Source organism: Meriones unguiculatus, chromosome 2, assembly GCF_030254825.1.
Source record: "Meriones unguiculatus strain TT.TT164.6M chromosome 2, Bangor_MerUng_6.1, whole genome shotgun sequence".
Taxonomy (NCBI): domain Eukaryota; kingdom Metazoa; phylum Chordata; class Mammalia; order Rodentia; family Muridae; genus Meriones; species Meriones unguiculatus.
Genome location: NC_083350.1, coordinates 12,931,509 through 12,954,492, shown reverse-complemented (window position 1 = coordinate 12,954,492; position 22,984 = coordinate 12,931,509). Strand labels below are relative to the sequence as shown.

The 22,984-nt window shown below is 40.5% G+C and overlaps 1 protein-coding gene and 1 long non-coding RNA gene across 4 annotated transcripts in view; one reads left to right on the top strand and one right to left on the bottom strand.

Moving 5' to 3' along the window:
* Nucleotides 1–22,984, top strand: part of Skor2 (SKI family transcriptional corepressor 2) — a 50,408-nt gene that overhangs the window by 14,555 nt on the left and 12,869 nt on the right. For all 3 annotated transcript variants that reach the window (XM_060377021.1, XM_060377022.1, XM_021660317.2), the window contains exons 3-7: nt 764–824; nt 1,317–1,388; nt 13,751–13,816; nt 14,196–14,294; nt 21,877–21,944. In XM_060377021.1, coding sequence (XP_060233004.1) covers nt 764–824; nt 1,317–1,388; nt 13,751–13,816; nt 14,196–14,294; nt 21,877–21,944 — 366 coding nt within the window. The remainder of the gene's footprint in view (nt 1–763; nt 825–1,316; nt 1,389–13,750; nt 13,817–14,195; nt 14,295–21,876; nt 21,945–22,984) is intronic.
* Nucleotides 8,773–22,185, bottom strand: LOC132652273 (uncharacterized). The gene is made up of 3 exons (XR_009589746.1): nt 22,052–22,185; nt 18,598–18,726; nt 8,773–8,903 (listed from the first exon to the last, which is right to left on the bottom strand). It is a non-coding gene; the product is annotated as an uncharacterized LOC132652273 (long non-coding RNA).

The following is a 22,984-nucleotide window of genomic DNA, read 5'->3' as shown; positions in this document are numbered from 1 at the left end:
TGGTACAGCCTTTTGAGGCTTAGAACCTCCCTTCACCTCTTAGCTTTAAGCTGACTGACTGCTTTTAGAAGTTGAAGTTGGACCAGACACCATAACCCAAGTCCGGTTAGCCCCCAGTTCACCAGAGAGACACTGAGACCGGTATGATAAAATCCTCCTCTCTGTTCTTCCAGCGAGTTCAGTGTCTCCTCTACCATGGCCTAGTTTCTTTTCAAAAGATTGAAAATGTGTTGATTTTGAGCACTGAATTCCCTTTTATTTTTACTGTTTGACTCAAGCCAGAATGGGTGCACCTGTAAAGACATGTGTCTTGAAAATCAACAGTCTTTAGCAAGGCTTTCCTAAGCTCCATTTCCACTACCTGAAAAGTGCTACCCAGGACCCCTCAAAGTTACCTTTAAAGGCTCTGCATGCTGTGTTCACTCAAGCTTGCAAAGGAAACATTTACCAAGGCCTCAGACAGAGGTGAATCTGTTCTAATATAGCGTAGACTTGACAAATAGCATGATGTGTTTATTTACAGGGGCTAACCTAGCATGTATTTAATTAATCTATGTTACTTCTTAAGCATAGTGGATGTCTATGTGGGCACATGCGTGGATTTAAGAATAAAAGCTATTTAGAGAAGATGATCATCAAAAAAATTATGTCTCCTGAGGCTCCATGGAGTCGCTTTTATTGATGCCTCTTCCTGCTGACTGTTGGCATTAGCATATGGTTTAATCCAGGCATTGATTTGTGTGTCTAATTCTTGTCCACACAGAATCAGAAACCTAAGGAAAACAACCAAGTTATTATGTCTACAAAGGATGACAACTTCTCAGGTAAAGCAGAAGTAAGCCACTGTTTGTCTTCCTTGCCTCCATCCATTTCTGTGGCTCTTGTCAAGCCTTCCTAACCCCACCTCTATGTCCCCACATCCACCATTCTGTAGGTTTTGTCACTGCTCTGCTGTTGCCTTAGACAGCACAGTTTATATCTGAAAGGGCAGCAATTCTGTAGTGTCCAAGCAATGGCAAGTTTTAAAATAACAGTACCATTGTCCCCAAACTCAGGATTGTTCTCTGCATTTCAGTGACTTCGGCCCTCTCAACACACACAAGTGTATAAATATGTTAACGTTCGCACATGTCTTTATCTTCTCTGAATAGTGTCCAGCAGTTTGGAGTCTTCAGGCTGTTCCTCTTGAAAGTTTGTCACTCTCAAACTTAGTCATAATAAATTGAATGTCCTTCCCTCTGTTCTTGAATGTCTGTCTTTCTGTTCTGCTTGTCAGTTTGGTCACTTGTAGATTTCATGCTTTGTTTTGGTCCTAGATAAGAACAAGGAACACAGCTTTTTCATCACAGACTCTGATTCTTCTGGAGACTTTTGGAGAGAAAGATCAGGTAGGCTGGGAACAAACAAGGGAAATGAGTAGTCAGATGACAGACAGGGGTGGATATTCATAATCAAAAGACTGGATATTTAGCACAAGGGGAAAGCTAGGGAAAAAAACAATTCCCAGTAGATATAACTAAGAAAAACACAAATAGGAAAGCAGTGACATTAATAGCAATAAGATTATTAATTGCTGGGCATATTTCAGAAGAAAATTCAGAAATATATCAGGTTACACAATGAAACAGGCTGCAAAAGCATAAAATGACAATAATTGAAATGTTCTCTTAGAAACCTTCCATTAAAAAGGATCACAGCTTATTGCTTTTAATATCTGTCAGAAAGACATTAAAGGTGTTTTATGACATCTATGCCAACATTTATATTATCTCCGTGATAATGATCTCTACACAAAATGTATAATACATTTACAAAAATTACATTATACAAATTAAATGAAACCACCTTTTACTGATTGCTAAATGTCTCCAAGGGGTTTGGGAAAGACGTGATTAGAAGTTTTGATACTAAGTTGTCTATTGCAGTGTCTTAAGGAGAGGGTTTTGTTTCTTGGGAAAAAGGAATCTAATTTTCCATTTATGTAATGCAAACTGCCTTGGCTTTGACTATTCACGGTTAATTGACTGTCAAACGAGGTTGTTATCCTGCGGCAATGTCTGCAAATTTGCCTGTCAAATGAGACAGAGAGAGCAAGCCAGGAAGTGAGGGAGAGAGAGAGGGTGGTGCGGGGCGCAGAAATAAAGAAAATAGGATCTTGAAGAAATCTTATATAACTGCAAAATACAATGAAAAAAGGATCTTCAAATCTTTGTTCTTGTTTTTGCAGAGAGGAAACTTCTTAATATTCTAAATGGCAAAAGGCATATTTCTATTTTAATGAGAAAATGTTTTGTGTATATGGAAAGAAACATCTATATTAGCAGACAATTCCAAATTATTTTATTAATATATTCTATAAATACTGTTCAATATCTAATTTGGTTGACAATGCCAAAAAACACTAAGACTAATTTTGTGCTTGCTGGTTAGTGGCTATGTTAAGTCTGCATGAAATACATAATACTGTCATTTTACATGTTCTGTCTTTACCTGTTAGGACATTTAAAATTATCATTATTGGCTCCCAGCATTGAAACCTCATGCTATTTGAAAATTTATGAAACTCCCTTTTACAAATTTTCTCTAAGTGTCTAATATGACAAAATTGTTAAATGTGGATTTTTCTGTGACAATCTAAAGTCACAAAGGCAAGGATATTTGCCTGGGAACTACCTCCTCCCTAGTGTGATATTCCTCAAAATTGAAGCTTGAAATGAAAAGAATTGCTACCAAGGAATTTCTAATTGGTTTGCACACACACACAAGAAGCATTTATAATTCTATTCCATTGATTCTGTAATATCTTGCCATTTCCAAGACATTCCTAGATAGTCAATTGCTTTTGTGTATTTGATACGTGTAGGAATTAATAGCCACTGGAAACAGCATTCATAGATACGAAACAATCTTGGTGTCATTCCTCAGGCCCAGATCAAATGGCATTTAGCAGCCCTGTACAGCTAAAAATAGGTTTAAAAGTAGCCCAATTTCTTCCATGCCAGGAGACTACACAGGGGATTCTATGTGGAGTCTGGTGAATGCAAATGAAGTGGAGCTGTTCCAACAGCTGAAGTGGATAGGAGCTCTTGCTAGGTCTGTGCTGGAGGAGCCAGGAGCACTTGAAGAATTCCTGCTCCTCTTTATTCCAACAGACTACCTCAGAAAGAGTCTAAAAGCTGCTGTCAGATCCTAGTGCTTGTATTAATTACTTATTTAACTTGGGGGACTTTTATTTGGCTCATCTTGTGTTGTATGCAACCTCACTTGGTGAGTAGGCTCCAGGAGGCCTGGAGTCTGGCAGAACGGCATGGGCTGTGTACTTTACAACAGCTTAACCCTTCCAGGGGCAGGAGATGGGCCCCCCCCCCCGCTTTCCGTTTACTTTCCTTAATTAGATTAGTTTTAAATCTAGTTATGCGCGTTAAAGTTCATAACATTATGATTGTGTGCATGAGTTGCTCAGATTGTTTGACTGCCTATATTTGGAGGTTTTGACTCTGGAGTTGGCCATTGGTGAGTCTGTGGTGCGAATTACAGGATACATGTATTTAATACAAATTGTAGATGATCATTTAGAGAATGATTCACAGTAGACGCCACACATTAGCTACTAAACACTAATTATTCTGAGTCTGCCCCGCTAACTTCTTCCTCTATTTTAGGTATAATTTTTGAAGGGAATAAAAATGAATTTTATATGCTATAAAAATGTAAAATGTGCATAGCTTTCTAAGAGGTAGCAATGATTTGCATAAAACTATGGATAATTTGATGTTTAAAAGTTTACATGGATTTAGTGGGAGAATCCAGGTTCTACAATCTGAGATTTTTTTCTCTTTAGAAAGCTTAACTTTTTGCATTGCATTTAGCAACTGTACCCAGGATTTTTATAAGGACTTTTGAACTAGAAGTTCAGCAGGCACAAATGGATGAGAATGTAAATGTATTAAGAACAAGCGAGCCCTTGGTGTTGTAGGTTCTTCACGCCACTCGTGTTCATAGGCTCTTATTTCTTAAAAACCGAATTTCCATCTTTTGCCTTTCTTTGACTTGGATGGGACTTTGAAAGAAGTTTCTTGGCTTACCTGAAAGAGTGTTCATATCCTCACAGCCACTCAGGCCAGTAAGCTGTGGCATGTCTTCAAACCCTGAGAATGATAGCCCAAGTGGGTAAAACCACTCGATCCACTGCTGTTTAGTTTGCAGATGAAAACACAAATGCTAAAAGGACATAGGTAAAAGTGCAGACAGGATCCCTGTTCATGTAAACATTCCATGGTGCCTGGAGCTCAGGGCAGCACAGTCAATAGTTATGTTGGTAATAACACCTACTCACACTATTGATCTATTGTTAGTCCCTTTCTCGCAATAATTAATTTGACACAGATTCCCAGAGAAGCTTGTTCCATATCGATTTTCCATATCTCAATCTTACCCTCATATTATTCGGGGAAGTATGTAGGTAATAGGTTATATGATATTATCATCTTGTATTGACTGGGAGAATGGGAAGCATGTTGGAAGGATAAAAACACAACTGAAATATGCAACTTTCTGGTGAATGTTGTTGATACCAAAACATTGGGCCACAAGAAGGTCATCTTTATTATTCCTTTGAAATTTTACTTTATTTCATTTATCATTTAATCTGTATTGAGATGGAGTTTCTTTATGTTGCCCAGGCTGTTCTCAAATCCATGGGCTCAAGAAAGCCACATGCCTCGCCTCCTGAAGAGCTGATATCCCAGTAGGCGCCACCACTCCTGACTTTAGATGTAGAATTTAAAACCTCAGAAGGTTGAAGAGGCTGGGGTTTTGTAAGACTTAGCATGCTATGCCTTCAGCTGTCCCTTACTTATAATACTTGTAAATGGTCTCCTGTTGAAATACAACCGACAAAATCCAAGAATGGGCACCTGTGTTTTGGTATTAGTTTATATAATCATAACCAGATTCTATTCAATTTGGCAATGTCAAAAACTAAAACACACCAAACAGATTGTGAGTGTATGTGGCTTGCTGCTTTGGGCAGTAGCTGACAAATGCTGCACCCAGTCAGTGCCACCTCATCCTTGGAGAGATTTCTCTCCGTGTGACGACTGTTGGCTTTCTGATTACACAAGTCCGTGCATTTTTCTCATTTGCTCCACACTTAGCTTAATGCCCACTGCATGCTAGGTAGTTTGCCAAACTCTGGAGATTCAGATATGTAAAGCAATGCCAGTCTCTGCCCTCTGGTTGCTTCCGTCTAGGAGCAGGAGACAAACCAGCTAGACCGAATCCCATATATGACTGGATATTGGATAAGCCATACCTATAATCTTAGTACTTAGGGAGCTGAGGCAGGAGGACCACAAGTTACAAGCCCATGCTGTATAGTGAGAACTTGCCTTAAAACAAAACCCAAATAGAAAAAAAATAATACCATGGGGGTGGTGCTTTCATACCCATGTTTGTTTATCCAGTATTTAACTCAATCATCATTTGTTAAGGCTTACAGTAATTTAATTCCTTTGCATAAGCAGAACATAGGAGAATAAAACCACTTTTTAAACTGCCAGGCACTTTTTAATCAATGGGTAGTTTTTTTTTGTTTGTTTGTTTTTATATGAATTTTTCATTCTCATGGTACTCACCCATGTAATTACCAGGAAGTTTCAGTGGTTATGTAAAGAAACAGACGTATGTATCTTTGGTGGCAGTTATTGCATTAACAGGTCCCTAATATAAATTCAGTTTATCCGCAGTTTATTTCAGTTGTTCCCCTAGTTCAGTATCACCTTTACTCCCAGCTTTCAGCCTTATTGACAAGTTATTTGTTGGTATTTGCAACCAAGGTTTTCAATTCCTCCCTGGAAAAGCGTCGTACATAATAGATGTTGTACCATGTGTAATTCCAGGGGCCGAACAAGATCGTCTCCAGAAACCAAAATTCCCCAGAAAGCAGTAGCGCTTTAAAAGTACAAGCCAAACAGAATTAAGCAGACAGTAGCTTGGTCAAAATATTACCAACTCAAAACTGTAGATGACAGGATTTCGCTTGCAATCCCAAAGTGGGTTTCACATCTCCGCTTTGAATAACTTGAGTGAAGTTAAGTGATTTGAAATTGAATGCAATGGGGTAAGCTGGTGAGACAGCTCAGAGCCATGGCAGGTCAAGGAAATGAGGGAAAGAGGCGTCATCCTGCCTTCCAATCCCTCTCATTGTAGAAATGCCAGCACCTGCGGACTCTGAGCACGGCTGCATCTTGTTATATGTATAGGAGTTTTAAAATCAATTTTATTTCCACGGGTATGATTCTCTAGTGTACTTAATATGCTGTGGATGGATTTCCAAGAATAGTAAGAAGCAGTTACACTTCTCATGAATATATAGCAGATGAGGTACTCTGATTTATTATTCCATTCGATTTTAGGACATGCTTATGATTAAAAAAAAAAAGCAGAAGAAAAGAAATTCTTAAAAGCCAGAGTAGTGGGCCTGTGTTTTAATTCTCTCACTTGTAAGGGAACTTTGGGTAAGTTTGTAGCTAAGTTTGTCTGCCTATAGAATTTAAACATTCTTTATTATGAACATTCTTTCAGATAACAATTAAATGATCCCTGTATTTCAGACATCTACTTTCTATTTATGAAATGTTTTTCTTCATGCTAATGATTTTAAAAAATTTATGTGAAACTCAAAGAGATAGAAAGTAATGGAAAGCTTTCTAGAAAAAACTTAAGAGTTGTCGAGATGGTAAAAGGAGAAAACCACCTTCTGCAAGTTGTTCTCTGACCTCTGTGTTCATGAGCCATGTTCATGCGTGCTCCTGACCACACACATACATACACAAAGGAAATAAATAAGTGTCAAACAAATACAGATACTATATAGCATTAACTCACATATCATTAACTTACATGGCATTAGCTCAATTCTAAGAGAAACCTAGAATGAACTCCAGAGTCACAAGTCAAAGATATGCGAGTAGTAATATATATACATATAGTATATGTAATAAACACATGTATATATATATCTAAAAATGGGATTGTTTGTTTGTTCTTTGAGCCATCATCACAGGAAGTATAGTGTAGCTGTAACACCAACAAATTAGCAGGACTCTTTTCCACTGACAGAGGAGAAAGTTATTTAATTTTGCTTCCTATGTATTTGATGTTGTAATATTTTCTGTGTAATTTGTGTGTGAGCAGCTAGATTTTTGTGCATGTGAGGGCACCTGTGTGCATGTGGAGACTAGAGACCAACATTGTGTCTTGCTTGATCACTGTCCATCTCATTTGAGCCCCAAACTCACTGATTCTGCTAGTCTGGCTAGCCAGCGTGTTCAGGGGATCTCCTCTCTCTCTCTGGAATACAGGCCATGACATCCACCCGTTCAAGTGGGTGCATGCGGTCCAGAGTTCAGTCTTCACATTTTACCTGCTAACCTATCTCCCTGACCTCCATAATGATTTCTTTTGCCTGCGTGCAAAGGATCCTTTAAAAATCCTGTAAACCACATGTTGTGCTAAATTTTTCACTATTCCAATTGTAGATTAATTTTGACTCAATCTAACCTGCACCTCTAAGACACATTATAAGGAAAAGAGAAAAGGTGTAGAAAAGACCTAAGCTAGATTACAAAGCTAAGACCAGTTATTAAAATCCAGTGTTTCTTTTGAGAATTCAACAGGCCTGTTTGGTAATGCTGGGCCCAGTTAGGGTGCCAGGAGGTAAGAGGGTGGAGTCTCCGTGCAGTTGGAGAGACTGTGGCAGTGTGCTGGGACATCATACAGTACCCATCGGCACCTCTGAATGTGTGAGATGCCTGCTCCCCTGCACCAGAACACAGACAGTAGTACACGAGTTCCCCAGGGGCTATTGAAGCACTTGTTTGCTGGATACCATCCATCATCTGAATGTTAGAATACAGGTGGATCTCATATATACTGTCCCAAATCAAAATCTTTTTTTAAATCTATTTTGAAGTGACCTTCCAAGGGATGTATGCTTTCTTCCTGTGTAAGCAAATGTGGTCTCCAAAAATATTTTCACCAAGTGTTCTCAGAAACAGTATTGGGAGGAACAATGTGCTGGCTGGCAGAGCACATGGGTGCTGCTGTTTGTATCTCAGGGAAGAATTTGGGGAGTTAGCTAAGCCAATGAGCAGGACACCAAGTGGGGTAGGGGGTCAGTAAAAGGAATACGAAAAGCCAAATCTCTTACTCCTTATTTTAAGACTTTGCATTTGATATTGTGCTTCATACAGATAAGACAGCCTACATTCTAAGGCATATAACCTGAACACTCAGGTTACAATGTTTAGATTTCATTTCTTGAACTTAAATTTTAAAATTTTGTACTTAGTCCTTGAAATTTTTTATACATGCATATGATGTTCTTTGAAAATATCCACCCCTCACAGCTCCCATCAAATCTTCCTCCCAACTTCATGTCCTCTTTATTTATTTATTTGTTTGTTAAAACAGCAATGAGTAGGATCATCCACTGGGGCTTGGAAAACCAACCAGTCTCCACACTCCTAAAGGAATGTGACACTTCCTTACTCACAGCCAGGGAATTTGGGATCCCTCCACACAATCCATGCTGGAATTCTGAACTGGGTTGCTCTTGCACAGATCTCCGGGTAACCACAGCTACTGTGGGCCCATGTGTGCAGCAGCCATGTCGTATCCAGAAGACAGCATCTGCAGCACTCCTTCCTGACATCTGGCTCTTAACATTCTCTCCAGCTCTTCTTCCTCAGTATTCTCTGAGATGTGGGTAGGGATGGTGTTTGATGCAGACAGGTGTCCCGTCTAGGGCTGAGCCCCCACAGTCACTTATTCTCAGCATGCTGAGCAGGTTTAAGTCTCTGCATTGACCACTACCCACTTCAGTAAGACACGTCTCTGACCTGGAAGCAACACATATCAATGGAAATGATTAGAAGGGAGTTTGACAACACAACAATATTGATGATTTCTCTCCCTAGGACCAAATGAGTTCCCTAGACAAGGGATTGGACCATGTTTAGAATCCTAGGCTTAAATTCTCTCCTGTAGAGCAGGCCTGAAACCCAATAAGGGGAGCAATTTGTTGCCTCTATTGCCACTACTGCACCAGTGGGCACATCTTGGCCAGTGTAGCAGTGTGCGGGTCCAGTGTGGATAAGACACTGATGGAGTTTCTCCTCCTGCATAGCATTTCCAGCACTGTGAGGCTAGCTACCAGGGAGTGTTTCCGTGGCACCTATTTTATTAGCTTCTTTCCCTGTCCTATGACCATCAACAGAACACACATCTCATCTATTTGTGTGGCTCATGCCTAACATGCATGTGTCCCTAGGTTTCATCTCTAGCAAATAATATAAAAATAAATCATTAACATATATAGAAAAATGAAAAGTTTTATAAAGTTATTATTGTAATAAAGTAAATGAATCCTAATATATGTGATATTTTTACTGGAAGCCATGGCAGACATATATGTTTATTAATATTTTCCACATTTTAGCTAGAATTTAGACTATATATTTTCACATAGAAACTTTGAAAATGTCAGACAGGAACAAAACTTATTTTTAATTGACACATTGCCAACTTCCCAATAGACTGAAAATATAGTTAGCCTGATATAGTCTGACTATAAAATTAATCAAAGTGTACTTTTTCACTTATGAGCTAGGTTTAACTATAAAAATTAGCTTAAATGCCCTCATGATAATCGAAGATTTACAATATCACTGGTTGATGTTTCTTTCACAAACTAGAATAAAACAGTACAGCAGGCATTTGTGGAATGTATTTGCTCCTTCCTTGAGGTAGGGTGGTCACTGTTGTTGCCTTCAGAAAGCAAATCTCTCAGGCAGGAAGCTCAGGAAGTGGGTGGGACTTGTTCATGGAAGTAGCATCTTCGTCCTGCCGTGGTGCTGGAACAAAAATACCTAACAGTTTTACTTCTCTGAGCTCCTGGAGCTGTGAAGTCCAGGTAGCAGCAGACTCGGTGTGCGATGGGAGCTTCTTAGAAGATTTGTAGGCAGCTGTTTCCTAACTATACAGGATATGGTGGGACAGAGCCCTGAAGATGACACTGATCCCATGCAGCCCTGATGACCTAATCAACGCCATTGGCCGAACTGCCTCGAACCATCATCTGGAAAATTAGGGTTTCAATAAGTGAAGGTTGGAGAGTTAGAAATGTTAAATCCATGCCAAGGAGACTTAAATGGCCTTTTGCTTTGGAATAGGAAGTGGAGGGTCAGGTAGCCCAGGCAAGACCAACAGTACAAGGCAAAACAATCTACAAAGAGAAATGCAGGCCTGAATGCAGTAAATGATTTGTGTTGGCAATAGAGACAGAGGAGCTGGGGAACAAGGGAGCAGGCTATAAGAAGACCTGGAAACTCCAGAGGAATTAGAGTGGACTTTTCCTCCCAATGAAGACCAGCGAATCCAGTACAGGCTCTTAAACAAGAGTATGCCACAATATTTAAGAGAAAGTGATTACTCTTGAGCCTATAATGGTTATGCTAGTGAATTTGTTGACTCATTCTTTTGATGTGTATATACGTGTCAATTTGCATCCCTGCTCATTTGCTGTTTATGACTAATCCATGCTGTAGGATGGCACATTTTCACATCCATCCCTCTTGTCTTGAGTAGCTAATTGTGGGCAAAACCAATGGTGGGATGGAACATCTCTTAAAATATCAGGCCACCTAGATGAAAGGTCCCCAAAGAAAATGGAAAGTAAAACCATGTGCCCAAGCCTTGGCTTTTGGTTGCCATGAGGTTTGTCCCCTTCCACTGGGGTCAGCACAGTTCATGGAATCTTGAAGTTTCCACGAGAGGCTGGCGCAGCCCTCAGCAGCAGCCTTGGTTCTCAGCCATCCACCACTGCATTTATACGCTAACGATCCGTTCCTTCCCCACTGGAAACCACTTGTGTTTGCTTCTGCCGTCTGACAGGTTTGAAGCCAGCCTCTAAGAAAGTCCTCCCCTGTATAGTGTTCTGTCTTCTGTCTCTAAGTCACTGAGGTCTCCAAGCTTCCTTCACTATCTCTTTTTGTAAATATTTTTTAAAAGAATGTAGGGGAAAGAAGGTAAGCATTTTAATTTTGGAATGCCTCCAAAGCCATCCATTAATTTTAAAAAGTGAAATGCATTTAACCTGATGGAATATTTATAAAAATTGGAGGATCGTTGTCCCCTAAATCACATTTATTTAATCTAGTACTAGACTGCTTTTTTTTTAACCAGATGGAAAACATTAGCAGTAATGGTGAACAAACATCCAGGCTCCCAGAGGTCATTTTTAACCACCATTAACAATCTGCTTTTCACAGATTAGCAGTAATGCAAAGAGTGGCAGTCCAGTAAAAGATGCACAAAGCGCAGCTGAGACTGCTTCCATGTCCTTATTTACCCAACACCTAGACACTTAAAAGAACCTCAGTGTAAAAGAGATGTTTATGTCGTCTAAGCTCTAAATTGGCCATTTTTGCTCAGAAATTGCAGTAAAATGTCTATTTGAAATAGACACTAACACAAAATGTTACTAAAACCTACACAGAGCCGATGAAAAGAACAGCCCATTGTTAGTATCACCAGTGGATTTTCCTGTAGTCAGTATGTTTCCATTTTAGTAGCTATTGATTTAGGGGTACTCTACGCATATAATGCTAGTACTTATGAAGGGGCAAGAAAACATGGTTTTATATATCTTAATTTTTTAATTTATTCACCCAATTGAAATGTAATACAAGATTAACAGTTCTCAAAATATATTAGTGAATCAAAATCTGGTCTATAACATGATAAGAACATGGCTTCTGGAAGTGCATTCACATGTGACCTGAGTCATGCTTGGAAAATTAGATTGTAAGCATGTTGAATGGTCAGCACCACCTCACCACATATGAGTAAGCATGGAGACAGGTACCTGCTTGCTTGTCTCTGTTGGGATTCAGCATCACATCAGTGGGGAATTTCTATATTGGTAATCTGACACTATATAGGCAGACCTGCACCTAATACAAATTTATCTTCATTTCAAAATGCCACCATGCTTGGTTTACAGACTAATGATTTGTTATCAACATATTTCTTTCCTAGTAGAGGACTGAATTCCTTAAGTTTTCTATTGAGAGCTACAACTGGGATACATCACAGGCCTGTTCCTCACTATAAGGAGAAAAAACCAAGCTGTCAAGGTTCAAGCGTGCACTTGAGACTGTAGAGAGAGGCCAAATTCCAGACGTATCAGCATGAAGTTGTGTGAATATGCTCCGGCATGTTGGAGAAGGCCTGGCATTCAGGGACATGGGAGTGTGAAGGCTATATTAAGCTCCTCCCCCAAGCATGCATATATTTGGGGATATATGAATGAATGCATGTAAGTCTTAAAGGAACGTGTGCTCCTTCACACGCTGCAGACAGTCAGCACGTGGGATACAGGTGTCTGGCCGTGGTATAGGTTGCTGCTTTGGAAAGAAATCCTGTTTCTTTTTTCTATAGAAAATTTAACTTGACAATGAGATCTCCCAGTATTCCAACAAGTGCCAAGGGGCCATTACACTCCATTTCTTTTCGAGGGAAATGAATAAACAGCAGGCAGAAAATTGAAGTGATACATTCTGGCTGGAGCCGTGACTTAGGATTTATGTTCTCCTGGGGTTCCTTTAGTAACAGCAGAAGGCGCTTTGCTGAGGGCTTGTTGTATGTCCAGCCCCGCATTAGCTACTGGCTGGCTGTAGAGAAGAGAGCAAGCTCTGCCTCCAGTATGGGTGAAGAGGAGGAGGAGGCAGGCAAACCCCTGCTCAGCCATCTGCAGGCACAGAGGCGTAGCCTCACCTCTGGGAACCAGTGTGGAAAAAAAAATCCATAAAACTTTCTCGAAGGTTACCCGCATTACCACACCTCTTTAGATAAAAACAGATGCTCAGTCACACCATGTGGCTCTCACAAAAATTAGCTTGAAATTTGAAAACACAATCATCTAATTAGCTTAAGGAATGGGTTAAACCTTTGGTGTATTTGGGCTCTCTGATTCATGCACACACAATTTACTGTAGATAAATGAATTATTTAGTTTGCTGTTATTCTAGTGAGCACAGAGCAAACAGTAAGCACACAAGAGCAATATCTAAACTTTATTCATAATATAGGTGGCTGGCTTATTGAGTTTGGCTCAGGTTCTGGGTAAAAGCAGAAGCCGGGTGCTTTCAAGGCCTGTGCTGAGCTCTGGGGCTGCACCCTCAGCTCCCACAGTCATTTCTATTGGTCCCAGCCGAATAGTTATGAAACTCACTGAGTAAGTTAATGTTTACACGCTGACAGATAACTTATTTCGCACCTCTGCTGTAGTCTTCATGTCTTTCAGCCGGCTATCAATGACCAGGAAAGCCTCCAGGTACATTACTGTTCTGCTGAGACAACGCCCCCTTCCTTTTTCAGCGTTCCAAATTTTGGGGGTACCAAAATTTTGGGAAACTTCTGCCTCTGCCATTCTCGAGAGCCTTCCAAGGAGAGCAGGCATCCTCACTCCCGCGATCCTGCTCTACCTTGTTTTTTTAGAGTGCTTCCGCTATCAAAGGCACGGTACCCATTCACAAGAATAGCATGTTGTCCTCTGAATTTCTAATGTCAGCTTAATAATAAACTCTTTTTCTAGATGTAAAAAGAAAGAAGAAAAACTCTGGGAAAACAGTCCATGCAAACTAATATTTTTCCCTTTTTTTTTTTCCTTTTTTTTTTTTTTTAGGTGAACACATACAAGAAACCAATTCACCTCATTCACTCAAAAAGGATGTTGAAAATATGGGGAAAGGTAAAGACAAATCTAAGTGTTGTACACTTCTCTTAGCTTCTAAAGAGTACAGAGATAATAAGGAGATATTTTTGTTCTGCACCGTATTTTAAGCTTGACAAGCAACATATGAATAATATATGGACCATTGGGTGGATATAATTGAGATTAATGCATACATATCAATCAATACATGACACTGTAATATAATACTTTAAAATAATATATTACATTGATTTATATTCATGGATTTCTGCACAAAATCTATCCCATGTCTATGCAACACTTTTTAAACTGGTAAAATATTTTGTCTTATAATAACAAATTGCCAGATATAACAGTTCTCTGGAGAGTTATTTGTAAAGATTAGTAAAATGGCTCTTCTTTTTTCCCCCATTAGAGGAACTTCAGAAGGTTTTATTTGAGCAAATAGATTTACGAAGACGACTGGAACAAGAATTCCAAGTGTTAAAAGGAAACACATCCTTCCCGGTGTTCAGTAAGGAGCCCTTTCCTTCCTTTCTGTGTGTGATGTTTGCTGGAATCTCTATCTTTAGGTTCAAGAGTGTGAGGCTGAGCAAGAAGCGGCTGAATGCAAAGCCCATACAGCCATCCCACGCTCTGCTTAAGTTCTCATACACATTAATCCCTGATCTGTGCTTAAAACTAACTCAAAGATAAAATTTCTCAAAAGAGCACCTGCTACTTATGCTCTGATATATGGGTAGCTGTGGGTGAGCACATTTTAAAATGTGTAGGTAAACACATAACTCAGTACGAAATGTGTTCACATATTTAAATATGTCCAGATTATATATTTTAATATACAATTCCTTGGTAATTATCATTTTCTGAAGTAAGAAAAACAAAGGGACAATTACCCTGTATTCTCAGAGAGCTCTGCTTCGCCGCTGATGTGGGCAATATGTATAAACATGGAGATTTAAACAAGCTGGTGTCCAGGAATCCATCTGATAACAGTAGCTCTCCTTACTTGGAGGGATAGATATGCCAGGCAGCAGCCAATGGATGCCTGAAACCTGCAAGTAGTTTCAAGCCCTCTCCATGTCTTCTCCTGTTCTAGTCTCATTTCTGTGAGAAAATTTAATTTCTCACAGGAATTTGTGAGAGATTAGTAAAAATAGCCAAGGGCAAAAATAGAACAATTATAACCATCTATACTATAATAAAAGTTATTTAAAATTTATGAATTGTTTATTTCTAGAATTTTCCATTTAATAATTTTAGGCCACACTTGACCTTGTATAAATAGAACCAAAAGAGGGAAAAACCAGAGTTAAGGGGCACTACCATGATTAAATCAATTTAATTTTAATAGTTTTACACTCTCAGTATATTTTAACATGAAATTCCATGGCGATGCGAAGCAGGAAAGCTAACAGGTTACCCCATTGCCCCCCAGAACCATAGAATTTTAGAAAGGCTTCATGGTAGGTATCCATGTAAAATTGTAAAATTCACGTGCCATGGGCAAGCTAGCACAGGAACAAATGCATCTTGGGAGTGTTTTTCAGGCTTCTAGGAGTTTCATTTAATCATATTATGCTCGTCAGAGAAATGGAAGAAAAGAAATAGCATGCAAACATTTTTTTAAAGATTTATTTTTCATTGTGTGTGTCAGTGTCTCTCTGTCTCTGTCTCTGTCTTTGTCTCTCTCTCTCTTTCTCTCTCTCTCTCTCTGTGTGTGTGTGTGTGTGTGTGTGTGTGTGTGTGTGTGTAGGTCTGTACACGTGAGTGCAGGTTCCCAGGGAAAGCAGAGATATTAGATGCTCCTGGAGCTGGAGTTAACAGACAGCTGTGAGCTTCACAGCTTGGTTACTGAACTCTTCAAGAACAGTACATGCTCTTAATCACTGAGCCATCTCTCCAACACCAGTATTTTTTAAATTATGTAAACTTAATTTTTTTTCTGAGACAGTTCTTTAGAACACTAGCATGTCTCAAGTACTGTGGACATCACAAAACCTGAGCTGTGAAGCTCTAGAATCCTAAAGGAAGAGTGTAGCCTGGTCTCCAGAGCAAAGAGCTGTGGCCAGGCTGATCTCAGGCTGATCTAATTACGAAGTTAGGGAATTGCTGCTTTTAGATCTAGCAGAATGGGTTCATATCCAGTTAAGCCCCAAAGTGCCCTCTCAGTTCCCCATGAGGCCAATGTGATCATAATTTGTTCTATTAATAACAGCTAATTAATAATCGTATAAGGGATTAAGTAATTCACAGTAATATATATTCTTCTACATTGCCCTTAGTCTACTATAAACCACACAGATTAAAACAAGGTTAGACTGGACCAGGGCACAGCCCAGCCCTGAGGCCAGTCTTTACCGACATAAAAACCCTGCAATGAATCAACTAGACCTAGGAGTCATCATTTTGATCTGAGTTGATATGAGGCCGTCTGTGACTGCCACACGTAAGAAGTATTTCAGTAAACAACATTCTCCAATGTCAGAAATCTGCAACCTACTCCACTTACCAAGGAGGTGGTATGTGTAAACCCGACTTTGAATAATGCATGGTTCAGACACACCAAAAAAGACAGTCTCACATGACAAAAACAGAAAATTCACATTAAGTGCTGTTAAGTATAGCGGTGGTGAGGCCAGCCTGCAGACTCGGCCTTCCCTTCTAAGAAGGAAAACTAGAGCTCTGGAAAAGCTACACCGGAAGGAAGCACAGGAGAGATGGAAAGCCATTTACACCAGTGGAGAGGCCATCAGGGTCTCAAGCAAAATCCTTGTACTTTAGAGACACAGGTGAGGAGCAATTGGGTGTGGCCATAAGGAATCCAGGTTCTAAAATCTACCACACCTGAGCAAACTTCTTACTGGTTTTGAGACCTTGAAAGTGCCAACTGGGGCAGATAATTCCTGTCTCTCAGGAAGAAAGGATTAAATGACACAACCCACGCAAAGCGTCGTGCATGTGCTTGGCTCAAGTTAGGTACCTTTAATAGCTGTCATCTGTAGTCTGAGGTGGTGAAGGTCCACCTCAGAAAGGATCACTCTTCAAATGTATTTTCTGGTTACATTTTTTTTCCTTTTGTATGTGTGTATGTTTCGGCAGAAGAAAGTCTTGGGTGTCATCCTCAGGAAATCCCTTTCCTTTGAGATAGGATCTCTTATTGGCCCAAAGCTCACCAATTAGACTAGACTGGCTCATGTTCCTGCCTCTGCCTCCTCGTCACAGGAGTACCTATCTATGAAGCCATGTCTAGCATTGTCACATGGTTTCTGGGGGTTGAGCTCAGGATACCCTTTACTGAGCATCCCCAGAGCCCTCTCCCCCAGGTACTTCTTACTCTTGAAAACAAACTCAGTGCCACCTACACGAATCCAATTGTCCACATCCTCTGTCTGTGACTAGGACTCACTCTACAGTTAGTGGTTTCCTCCTCCATTCCTGTCTCTTTTGTGGCTTCCTCTGGGAGTTGGGGGGGTGGATCCCCAAATACAGACAGCTCAAAAGTTCCCAGAGTTGTTTTCAAACAGTGATGAAAGGTAAAGCAGATGAGCGGTGTGCCTACTGCTCTGTGAGTAGGGCCTCTGGGTGAGCCAGCTGGGCAGGGGGCTACTCCTCTTACTCATGGTCCCAGGAATGCGTGCTGGACACTGCTGCTGTTTGGAAAACTGTGCTTTAAAAGTATGCTCAGTTGCCACGCTAAGCCCCTGCCCCATTTGGCTGGCATTGCTCTGCAGCGCCTTTCGCCTTTCTCAGGTGCCTCTCCTTAGAGAAAAAAGCTTGGTGATTTTTCATCTCAGGTTACACCTATATTGACATTTAACTATAACGAAGTTAAAACATGCTTTTCCTTTTTGGATTGGCGATTTTTTAAACTCAAAAGTCATACACATGTTTAGACCGAGGCACAAGGAGAAGAGAAGAAAGTGACTCCTAATCTTGTTACCTAGCCAACCCTTCCCCAATTAAAAACAGTTAATGTGTTAGTATTTCAGTCTTTCTACTGAAGATAAAGTGGATCTTTTTAAGATGAACCTCCTAATGGTTAAGACCAAGTGGCCATCCCTACAAGCATATACATGTGAGACTAAATAGACTCAGTGGGTTGGTTCTAATATATCAATCAATTTATGTGTGTGCATTATATATATAAAAGAAAGTGTATATATAGTATATATCAAGGAGAAACATATGCATATTAAAGAGGTACATATATTAAAGAAAAAGCATCCATGAATTGGAGGGAGAATGAGGCTGATGGAAGGAGTTGGAGGAGAAATGACATAAATACAGTACTCACATGTGAAAGGAAATAAGCACATTGAACACCCAGCCTTGTCCGAGTTCAGACAAAGGGCGGCATTGTCTTTGCACAAGACTATTATCACCTCTCTGCGCTGTCCCTACGTGAACTGCTCTGCGGCCAGGCCTGAACTTGGGGATCTCTTGAGATCTCAAGTCCTTTTCCATAAAGGAGGCAGCAGTATGTGCTCCAGTTGCTTGGAAACACATGTGACATCTTGTCTTTTTTGTCCCTTTTTCTTCCCCTGCTTGCAAGCTGATCACATTTTGTTTATCAACCTTTAATGAATATACAATGGACCCTTATTGTATATTCTCCCCTCCACATTTCTTTGATGTGTTACTTTGTTACTGGTTTGTAGGAGTTTCCTTTTTTTCCCCCATATTGAGGAAGAAACCCAAGACCTTATGCATGCTAGGCAAGCATTCTACCCTGAGATACAGTTCCCCCATGCAGAATCTCCTTAAACAGTAAAATACCAGTTGTTTGACATGTAAACAAAAGCCCTTAAATTTACCTTTAAGTGTTAACTATGGTGTTTCGTGGGAAGTTGAATGTAAATTTGTTTTCAGAGTGAAGTTTTCAACTTCTGCCTCATCAAGGCCATCAGTCTTGGGTGTAGTACTGCACGCTTGTAATCTCAGCACTGGGGAGATAGAAGCATTAGGACCATGAGATCAAGGACAGCCTCAACTGCATAATGAGCTGTACATAATGAGCGTGAGGCTAGCCTAAACTGCTAAACCTGGTTTCAAACAAAATAAAACAACAACAACAAAAAAGATTCATAAATACTTTGCTCTTGGCCTTTTGCCGCTGACACCCTTTCCCATGCCAATCTGAGAACGGGCATTCACCACTTGTCTAACCCTTGATGCCCCCACCTTTTCGAGAACTGTTTTCGTCACATCACAGCAGAGCATTGAGAGTGAATTAGGGAAAGTCTAATTGCCATCATCCCACTCTAAACTGCCCTTTGCTGTTCTGGCCTACTCCCTGGAACTTTCCAGGATCCAGGGTAGTCCCCAGCTGGGTAACCAGCTCCTGGATGCCCCTTATCCTCATCCCTCTCACTTTGCTCTGGGAAGATCACTGAATGAAAAGAGGAATCTACTGTGAAATTCTCTCCTCACAGAAAAAAAAAAAAAAGAAAAAAAAAAAAAAACAGTCTGTGTCTGGAAACATGGTGGCTATGTGGAGGTTCTGGGGCAGGCCGTGGGAGAAGTTTGTTGTGGCTGGTTCTCATGTTGCCCTGTGCCCAGACTATGGACTCTGACACACTCCAGAGTCTCTTGATGTGGGCTGGCTGCTCACTCCTCACACAGCAGCTTATCATGTTCATCAGAGCATATCAGAATCAAGCACTCCTGTTCCCCAGCATGGGAAAGGCAGAAAGGGTGTTTGCCCCTGACCAAATCAGCTTGCTTTGTCATGAGATCTTAAAATGCCAAAGCAAGAATATTCCTTAGGGGCATCATTTCCACCTTGTTCCCCCTGAGGAAGGTCCAGGGCCCCTACTATTGGTGCCAAAGCCCCGGCCCCTGGCGATAGGCTTTGTTCTTCCACTCTCCACTCTGTCGCTCTCCCCTGCCGCCTTCTGAGGACTGCTGTGGTCCTAGAGGCTTTTAAAGTCTCTAAACCTTAACTTCCTGTCCTGTGGACCTTACCATGTAGCAAGCTGGAAGACAGATGTATTCCAACTAGTAACACATATTATGGATGTGTTAGTAGGGGTATGGGCAGCTAGCTAGAAGAGTGCAAAAGAATGGTAACTGATTCTGGCAGGAGAGTCAAGAGAGTTGGAAGACTTTGTACAGGGAGGAAGTATTTTGAACTGGGATTTGAGGAAAATGAAGGTACTTGATGTAAGGGTAGACCACAGCAGAAACAAGGGTCCAGAAACAAGGAACGTAATGCCTGTTTGAAAGCTGGAGAGTAGTTTGATGGACAGCAGGGATCTTGCAATGCCCTCCTTGCCCTCTGCTGCAGCCTGCCAAGTCACCTGCAGGGCCCCTCCCTGCTTTCTCCCTAGGATGCTGTTTACCTCTCTGCTCCAGCACTCCTTCTCCCCGCCCCCTCCCTCTCACTGACCCATCCCCATCCCTCTACCCTCTACTGTAAAGACTTCCTCATCACATTTAGAGGTACATTTAGAGGCACTGTAAAATAGGGTTTGGATGCTTCTCAAACATAAATGATAACATATGCCTTGGGTTGGGGGAAGAAATTCTAATCGTATAGAAAGGCAAATGCCAAAAAAAATGAAGAGACTAGTTACTTTTATTTCTATGCACCCAGAGACTTAGGATTTGTTACCTTGGAAGTGTTGGGAAGCCCTTGGAGATTTTTTCAGGCAGAATTTTAGCTACGCCCTTTCCCCCACCCCCGACTGGTAGCACTGCAGACGGTAAGAGGTTTCCATGCTGTGACTTGCGCAAGTAGAGAACATGACTGCAATGGGCATTTCTGGGTGATTCTTACATGCAAGGGGACAGACTCGATGGAGCATGGGATACTGGGGATTGCTCTAGGACCCTCTGCAGATAACAAAATTTCATGGATGTGCCAGTCCCATACAGCACTGCTTATGTTTTCATACAGCCTGGGTACATCCTCCCACACACTTTAGACTCCAACTCACTAAACCACGGGTCACACCCCCACAAGGGTCACATAAGTGACTGTGGAAGGCATGCACTTGTGTTTGTTGTGTAACATTATTGGGCAGCACTTGTGTTTGCTGTGTAACATTGTTTCACCCCTGACTGCCACTGGTGCAGACCAAGCCCTGAGGTGCTCAAGCATGGCACGCTTTAATTTTCATAATTACCATACAAAGTTCTGTGCTCTTTAAACAGAATGGTTAAGTTACGGGAAAAAAATTTAATTATTTTATTTTGTTTTCATGTGTATGGATATTTTGCCTGCATATATGTTTGTGCACTACATGGAAAGTGCCAGTGGAGGCCAGAAAAGGATGTAGGATGCCCTTGAACTAGAATGACTAGCCTTGTGGGCTGCCATAGGGGTGCCCCAGGGCCTCTAGAAAAGCAGCCAGTGCTCTTGACTTCTGAGACATCTTTTCAGAACCCTGAACAAGTATTTTTTATATCTCCCTATTATCATTCTTCAGCATATAAAGATTAATTTAATATATCTTTTGATTATATTGTGTTAGGATGTTTGGTTTTTTAAAAATTGCTGTTTGAGTTGCTGACTTGAGTCTTCTAAAACAATCAATAAATGAATTTTGGTTTTGGATTAGGATAGAATTTCCAACAATTTCTAAAATGGCCCTAAGCATACCTCTGCCACTTTGTGGTACATATTTATGTAAAACCACATTCTCAGCACTAATAATTACAAGATCAGAGTATCAATCAACTCTGACAAACGCTGAAGATATCCTATAGTATCAAATATTCTGCCAACATTTAACTGTTTACATAAAGTAAAAAGCAGGCATGTTCACCAGAGTAACAAATTTGACTTTGCCACTAATTGGGAAGTTATATGTATGCCAGAGAATTTTTTTAAATAAACTTCTTTATGATTTATATATTTATATATCAATCAGTGTTTGTCCTGAGTAGAGTTTCATTTTTGATGTCTCTGTACCTAATACAGGTAGATGCTGGCTGGGTGGAAGATACTCCATTTTGTTTATTACAGACTCAGTGTCATGTTTTTGGTGTTCTATGGTCGTTTCAAGAGTCTAGGATTTGGAGGGCCGAATGCACACTAAACATGGATTTTGCATTTTCATTAGTTTCCTTTCTGTTTCTCTCTTTCCCAGATAACTTTCAGGATCAGATGAAAAGGGAGCTGGCTTACCGAGAAGAAATGGTGCAGCAGCTACAAATCGTAAGATGCATTTCTGCTTATAAATATGTGCACCGCCCTTGCTTTGTTTTCAAAGCCCTCAGTGCATGCCACACTGTATTTTGCAGGCAATCCTTTGGTCCACTTACCTCTCAGCTGGTTGAGATGCTAATTACCAAGGGATTTACGTAGGCTCAGAGTAAACAGATGTGTCAGTGTGTTTCTTCTAACTGTAACTACCTCCCATGTGTTAATACACAGCTGTGTGCGCTGCCTCTGTGGGCAAACCAGAGCTATCTAGCGTTCTTTCGCTGCAAACTCGCAGGCACCGTGAGGAGATGAAATGGGAAACACCTTTCACCAGGCAGGTCCTCTGTGGTCAATAGAACAGAATATACACACAATTAACCAAGTACATGCCCTCGAGGGTTGATCAAGAGAAGCAAATCATTTCCAGGTGAAGGGTTCTTCTCTCTCCTCAGAGTGATCTCTGTAAATGGAAACCAACAACAGTGAGAAAGATAGCGGATAAACAGAATTATTTTGTTTTGAGGTTTGGTTTTCTGAATGCTTCACTGTTCCACCCCAGGCAGACACATCTGCTATAAGCCCTAAGTTTTTAAATCAGTCTCCGAAGCAGTCTTCATTTTTCCAAAGAGCAAGCAATAGGGAAAATAATTTATACTCAGTATTTTTGAGATTATTTTTAAACATCTGGCTAAAGATTTATGCTGATCTTTGGAAGAATGGTTGTCATAATTTTAGTTGTTTGATACTGTTTTTAGTTGATCTGTTTTACCCCTCAGACCACTGAGTGTATCTAAAGTGTCATGTCTAAGATCTAGTTCTCTGTCAGGATTATTTGAGAAAGATGGTTGCTATTGTTTCCGCTGTATGGAAAGAGGAAGTATGCCCATGTTCACAGAGACTCCTGAGAGTATTTAAAGCAATCTTTGATTTCATTATATCTTCTATATGGGGGTCTTAGCTATATAAACAGTTTATAACTGTGACACTCCCACTGGGGTTTCTCTGGTCTCAGACATTCATTAATAACTCCAGGTTTGGAAAACCTTTATACC